The sequence below is a fragment of the Nanorana parkeri genome, unplaced genomic scaffold (assembly GCF_000935625.1).
Source record: "Nanorana parkeri isolate BGI_ZX_2015 unplaced genomic scaffold, ASM93562v1 scaffold243, whole genome shotgun sequence".
Taxonomy (NCBI): Eukaryota; Metazoa; Chordata; class Amphibia; order Anura; family Dicroglossidae; genus Nanorana; species Nanorana parkeri.
In genome coordinates, this window is record NW_017306511.1 from 111,157 (window position 1) to 118,551 (window position 7,395).

General features: G+C 39.8%; 1 protein-coding gene across 2 annotated transcripts in view; it reads right to left on the reverse strand.

The window, feature by feature from the left end:
• Window positions 1-7,395, reverse strand: part of GTF2F2 (general transcription factor IIF subunit 2) — a 148,586-nt gene that overhangs the window by 42,746 nt on the left and 98,445 nt on the right. For both annotated transcript variants that reach the window (XM_018556615.1, XM_018556616.1), the window contains one exon: window positions 3,628-3,727. In XM_018556615.1, coding sequence (XP_018412117.1) covers window positions 3,628-3,727 — 100 coding nt within the window. The remainder of the gene's footprint in view (window positions 1-3,627; window positions 3,728-7,395) is intronic.

The following is a 7,395-nucleotide window of genomic DNA, read 5'->3' on the forward strand; positions in this document are numbered from 1 at the left end:
ACAGCTGACTCCTCCCCCCACACCGTGGATGCTGTGAGAGCGAGTCAGGATGGAGAGCGGGTACAAGCAGTCAGCAATCAGTGATCGCTGAGTGTTTGCACACTATTGAGGACAGAGTATGTTTACTGTGTCCGCAATTATGAATGAATGGGTTGTGTGCTACATCATTTCCTGTTCATTCATGATTGTGGACATGGTAGACATACTATCTCCACAAGTTATGAACAGGAAAACTCATAGAGGATTCCTGTTCATTATAACAGGGACTGCAGAAAAGAGACTGAAAAGAATCTCTTTTTCTGATTAAAAGGGAAATATCAGGGGTTTACGTAGCCACCCTCCAGAAGGAAGGACAGTGTCATCACCAATTCAGAGATGATTTGAGGATCTACAGCCGGGTGATACGCAAATAGGATACATTTTTGTTAATAGTTCAGGTACTTGAATGTATTTTTAACATTTAACTCCTGAATTTAGTGTCACTTTAACATCAACATACAATTGACTAGATATCATGTAAACACTGATTTTTACCTAAAATCATGCAGGGATATCAGAAGTCTTAGTATAGATTTACTTTGCCAAAACATGCTTGCCACAAAATTATTATACACATGACACAGCCTTTATGTAGTGTGGTACCAAGTAAAGCCATTAAATACGCAGTCACAGAGCTCATCTGTAAACTTCAGAAAAGTCATAGAGCTGCTGGCATACACTCCAGTGTATTGAGGCCACTGTCTGTCTGATCTCATTATGCTCATCCTGTATAAGCTAATTCTAAGGCAAGCAGGAGGCAGTTTTTGCAGGCTATGGGGCAATATGTGACTATCTGTATTGTCAAAATGCATTATAGTCATTGAAAAGCATACAGTACTCACATTATTTTCAAAAATTGCATACTGCAGAGAACATATGTATTTGTTCTAATAAAGAGCTAAAATAAAGCAATTGTCTGCATCTACCTATACTATAGTTGATCCATTTACAGTCATGCCGTCAGAGAAAATGTCACATGATTTTACACCCCCTAAAGCTGATATGAGGAAGGAGATAATTTCTCTCCTGCTCACCTTTTAGGTTTAACCACATCACTTACTATGCTAGTCTGCACCACCTTCCTCAGTAATTTACAGCTCAGCTTTGTGAGCTGTGGAGGAACCCAACAATGAAATAACAGAGCAGTATAGTGCAGGTTCATCTCCTTGCACATCACATTTCTATGCTGGATAAATAGCAATAAAGGTGGGTGAACTTTATTATAGTTGATATTCTTGTTTAAATGCATCTGAGAAAGAGCAAGAAATAATACAAAAAACTCACACTCTAATATTATACTGACAGCGACGATCAAAACCAAGAGAATGAACCAGAGCCTCCTCATCAAAAAGTCGATCATCAGGATGGAGGAATTACAAAAATACTACAATTCTAATTCAAATCACTATGATTTACACCTGAAAGGGTTAAAATATGTTAAAAGGCTGTGTGTTTTTGTCATACTTTTGACACTATGTGTTGATCGGGGAACACCTATATCTGATTTTTGGGGTCTGGGATCTTCACTGAAGTGTACTTCCCTTTTGCCACAACTTTGGTCCAATGTGCTGATAGGCTAGGGAACATCTACAGCCATGGACAAAAATATTAGCATCCCAGTATTTCTGCCAGATAATGCACCACTTTGTGCAGAAAATTGTTGCAATTACAAATGTTTAGGCATTCTCATGTTTATGTCTTTTGTCTGTATTGGTATGACACAAAAAAGTGGAGAGAAGAAAAAAAAAAAAAGACAAATATGACACAATCCACGCAAAACTCCAAAGATGGACTGGACAAAATAATTGCAACAAATTTTCTGAGCGAAGTGGTGCATTATCTGACGGAAATGCAGAAAAAAAAACTTCTATATTTAAACGCCATAAAATCTAACATACTCCTAAAAAGCATATCGATCTAGAAGTTAGTACACGTACTTATTGAAAATGTCCATAGGATGTAGTTTCTAAATGCACTGACACAATTTCACTCAGCCCTATGAATATGCACTTCCTTGTGTCACCACTCTAAGCCTGCTGTCTGAACTCAACCTCTGATCTTCCCACAATGTAACATCATTGCTTGCAGGAAGAAATGCATGCTGGGCTACATAGTCTTGAGAAATTAATATTGTATCGCATCAAGCAGAAGGGAAAGAGATGCAAAGCACACTGGGAATCCGGGAAGTTGTTGAAAGTGATGGGCAGACGGAAGGCAGCTCTCACTACATAACAGGGATTTTTGCTTTGATTGCATTATCAAAAACAACTAAAATATGTATTCCTATTACAATGCTGATGTTATAACAAAATTGTACAGGTGAAACTCGATTAGAATATCGTGCAAAAGTAATTGCAGTAAGTGCTGCAAAAGGGGCCCAAACCAAGTCCTGAGTACATATGCATGCTTGTACTTTTCAGAGGTCCGATATTGTTCTATGTACAATCCTTGTTTTATTGATTGCATGTAATAATCTACTTTTTTGAGGTTATGGATTTGGGGTTCTTGGGGTTTTCATGAGCTGTAAGCCATAATCATCACAATTATGACAAATCACGGCTTGAATTATCTTGCTTTGCATGTAATGAGTCTATCTCGTATATTAGTTTCACCTTTTAAGTTGCATTAGTGAAATAAATGAACTTTGCACGATATTCTAATTATTCGAGTTTCACCTGTATATGCTGGTACTTGAGAACTCCATTAAAGGAGAACTATGGGGTCAGGGCTTTTCCCCATAGCTCTCCTAAAGGTCATGGGAAAACACAAACTAGCGTTCTCCCGTGACCCAAAGCTCAGTATACTGCGAGCTACAGCTCGCCGAGACGCCGCAGCCGGGACGGATCCCGACAATACTGTCTGGATCCACCCAGCTGCGGGATTGACATCTGGCTCTACCTATCCAGAGGCTGAGCCAGCTGTGCCCGCCCCCTCCCCCGTCTGCTTCGGCAGTCAGCGCTGGAGGATCGGACAGGGGAGGGGGGAATCCCTGCAGGGAGCCGTGAGTGATAGTCACTCACGGCAAGCCTGATTATGGTTTCATTGTCACAGGTCGGCTCAGATTATGAGGCTGAGTGAAAATCACTTGCCTCATAATTCTCCTTTAAGTCAGAGCTTGCATGTCACATTTTATATAGCACAAATCAGAGTGCAACAAAGTGACAAAATTATGCATGGAGTTTTCCTCCATACATCATTTATGTCTTTCATGCACTGGAACCTCCATCAGTTCAGTGGCAGGACTGTGGTAAGTTACATAATTTTTTCATCAAAATGACAGCTGGAGAAGGTATGTTTTCAGCATCTGATCATCCCTACAGTACCCATCCTTGTGTAGACTGCTTAAGATAGTCCACAATTTTAGACTGCTCCTCACTGGTCTTTTAGGCCAAAACAATAGTAGCAAGACAGTCACGCCACAATCATTACTATCCACAATGCCCCAAGTGTATTGATACCCAAAAGTCAAGACTACGAAGTGACATGAAAGAGACAGAGCATAACAAAAAAACACCACAAATCCTGATACCGCCCAAAAGGTTGGCAATATTTCCATAGCGCTAAGACACAAAAAAAAGAGTTACTTACATTATACTGATGATTGGACACTGGCTTGTAATTAGTTGTTATAGCTTTCTCAATTTGCTGTGATTGTCTCTTCGGTTTTGAGGATTCTTCAATCTGCCGTCTAAAAGAAAACATTTTGTTAGCTCACAAAAATCACAAAACTAATTCTGCAGATTAATCATAATTTAAAATGTCATCAAAAAATTAGTAGATAATGAGCTGCTATTGGGTATTCCCATTATGTGACTCTGTGAATTAGAGCGTGACGAGGAAGCATGGAGCCAGCTTACCGGCCAACATGTAATGACTCGCTGCCCGGCTTCCAGATACCGGAAGCTCAAGTATCGGGCTAGGTATCGGAGCATTTGGGCGAGTACGAATACTCGCCCAAATACTCGGCATCAGCACCGATACTAGTATCGGTGCATCCCTACTACTACGCCTTACCCTCCAACAGCAATTATACCCAACAAAGTTGGGCTTAAGTTGGACAGCAAATACTCTCCTTGGGTAAATATTGGTTACAATAACCTATTAAAACTGAAAATTTCAAGCAAGCCTGATTATGGTTCCCCTTTAAACTAAATACATTGTGATAACCTGTTCAGAATTTAAACTGTTAATACCTTTGGCGCTCAAATAACATCCTTGCGAGCCTAAAGCGCTCTAGGCCTATGAATCTACTACAATGTACTAGATGCATTACGACACACAGAGTAATGTTGGGCATATAGTGTACGAAGCATATGACAAGGTAGCAGAGGCATTTGGAGGTCTACAAATCAATTTCAGCATTTCTATGGTATATAGGCCAGGGACACATCTTTCAGCTGCACTAAATATAAAGCGAAAAAAAGGATAAAACTTCACTGTTCCAGATAAAGTATATCATGAGCCAGGAAATGGTTGTGTTTATTAGTCACATCTCACACAAATAAAGTCAGTCAATTTAAATGTAAATATACGATTTTATGTACTGCCAATATCAGTATAGCTCTGGACAGTGGGACAACAACAACAAAACATTGTGATATATAAATCATAATTGTGACTGACAAGCCTGCCCAAAGGAGCTTACAAATCGAAGAACAAGAGGGATTTTTTTTTTTACATTAAAATACATTTTACTCTGATAAACATGAATTGGTAGTTCAGATGCATACCATTATATTGGTGTGAATTCTATAAGGTGCTTTTTAACTACCGCTGATTGAACCTTTCGATAATCGGGGCAGGATGTGGCCGTCGTACGAAAATCGTACGACGGTTCGATCATCGGACGAAAAGTTTCGTCCGATATTCGTAAGGTGTATGGGCAGCTTTAGAGTAGGCCTTGGTAGCCTTTATCTTATGGCATCATTCTTTTAACAGAATCTGTCCTCGAAAAAGTGCATATAAACGATTTGTGGGAAACAGCTGGACATTGTTACCATCATTAACTCCTTCATCATAAAATTGGGATTTAGTCATTATAGCTGGAGGATCAAATCTATACTCGGCGGGAAACCATTGCCCATACCAAAAAAAAAAAAAAAAGGATGCATGAAAAAGGGGGAAAATCGCTATGCCAATATATATCACAAAGATTTATTGATTAAACATGCACATAAACGAGGTCACAAGCTGGAAATCTCTGAGAGAAACAAAGGCGAAAGACTGTCAAAGAAATAAACTTGAGCTGCTAATTTGGCGCTGCTAATGATAGGCTGCCTGTATTTGCACACGGCTCTTTATGAGAACGCAGGTAAGCATAAAATATAGAAAATGTGAATTAATAGAGGCAGATTAACTTGGAGTTTAAAATAATGGATTTCACATTTTGCATTTTAATCAACACTTTCTATGATAATTATATTCATGCTAAAGTGGAATACAGATGCAATGTTACAATCTGAAATATTCTGAACATTCAAAATAATAAAACTGCTATCACATGAGAAACAAAAATCTGATGTCTGTAAAGATGTACAGACATTGTTCCCCCTGTAGCAGATGCTTGTGCCACTAGATCTATCAGATTTAACAAACACTGTTCCTTCTGCAGTGAAATCGCACAGACATGTAGTTTTGAATGGAGTTTAAAGGCCAAGAGAACCCTCACTATTACTACTACAGTAGTACCTCGGTTCACAAACGCTTCTGTTCGAGAACAATTCGGTTCGCGAACAGGAAGTTCGGCAAAATTTTGCTTCCGTTCGCGAACTCCGCATCGGGTGACCAACACAACTGCAGCCATCTTTCCTGCTCTGACACATGGTTGTGGCTTCCTCTAGTCGAGATCGCAGTCTGATCACAGTTTGATTTGGTTTGCGACCAGAATCGTGGAAGGAATTAAGTTCGTGAACCGAGGTACCACTGTACTTATTTTTACTGCTAAGCGGGTTAAACTACCCTGTGCTAAAAGCAAGTTGGACCCCTGCTCTAAGACACAGGCAGCAGCTTACCTCTCAGGGAATGAATACTGTTGATTAGAGCAGTGTTTGAGGAGAGGGGTAATGTCAGAACCCTGTGGTGCTGGTTTGTTTGTGGGTGCCGTGGTCCGAGTCGTCTATGTTTTGCCAGCACATATGCCGCAGAGAAAAAACCCCCAAAAGAGCCCTATATTGTTAAGTTTTTTTACTGTTCCGTAATAAATAGCAGAGAAGACGGCAGAATAGCTGGTAGACAGAAAATGTCACCATCCCGCATTGGACCTGTCTGACTCAAATGCTATGACATAATTCTATGACACAAAAATTGCATATTTTACCTCATAGTGTAAAATCACTACAACTAAGGGAGCATGGTCCACTGCAGGTTTATGTGTAAAAACTACCGCTTAGTAAGTGATGCAGTTGTTACAGACCCATTTATAGAATATTATAGATTTTACATTGTCAACTATGTCTTATTCTTCTTATTCAAATAGATGGAACAAATGGCTGAAAATATTTGTTGTTTTTCCACTCCAATGGCAGCAGCAGATTATCTCACACTGCCAAACCATCATGAACTTTGAACAGGTTCACTCATAATGTCAGTTTGTGAAAGCTGCCTAAGGGATTCCTAGAAAAATATTATTTAGGGGTTATTTTCAAAGTGTACTAAGCACAACGTGCAAAAAGTAGACACTACAAGGTGGAGAACATTACCACGTGTTACAAATATCATATTCACAGTGCCACTGGAACTCACAGAATATCCTTTGCAAATGCCAACTTTTAGAAATTAATTATTTAAATAGGCTTACGCATGTCCGTGGCCCCTCCGTGGCCCCTCCACATTACATGGCCAATGCTAGACACAGTGTGTGGCAGCTAACGCATCAAGCAATGTCACACAGGGAAGGCAGCAGAGCATTCTTTGTCTCAAAAACGTCATGCAAAAAACATAGTCCAACTTTCAATCATAAATGACAAATCCACCCAAAAAGTCCCTGGGAACAGTTGATAAAATACCTGATCATTATGATCATTTTGAAACTGTGTCTCACTAATGGCCCACACTCATGGGCTTTTTTTCTTTTTGCAGCACTTGATGCCCAGGTGCTTAGCTACAGATGCTGTCAGATACACAGTGTCCTCTAGAGCAATGTTTCTCAACCTTTTTTCAGTCGTGGCATCCTTAAAAAATATTCGAAATCTTGAGGCATTCCAGTCTATAAATGACTAGACCCTTAGCCTAGAAAGGGATCTGGTATGGATTTTAAGGGGGGACCCTACACAAAACAAACAGAAAACAACAGCTCCTTTGCATCAGCTTCCCCGATTTCACATTCCCCCTTCATATTAGAGTCCCCCCCCCCCCTTT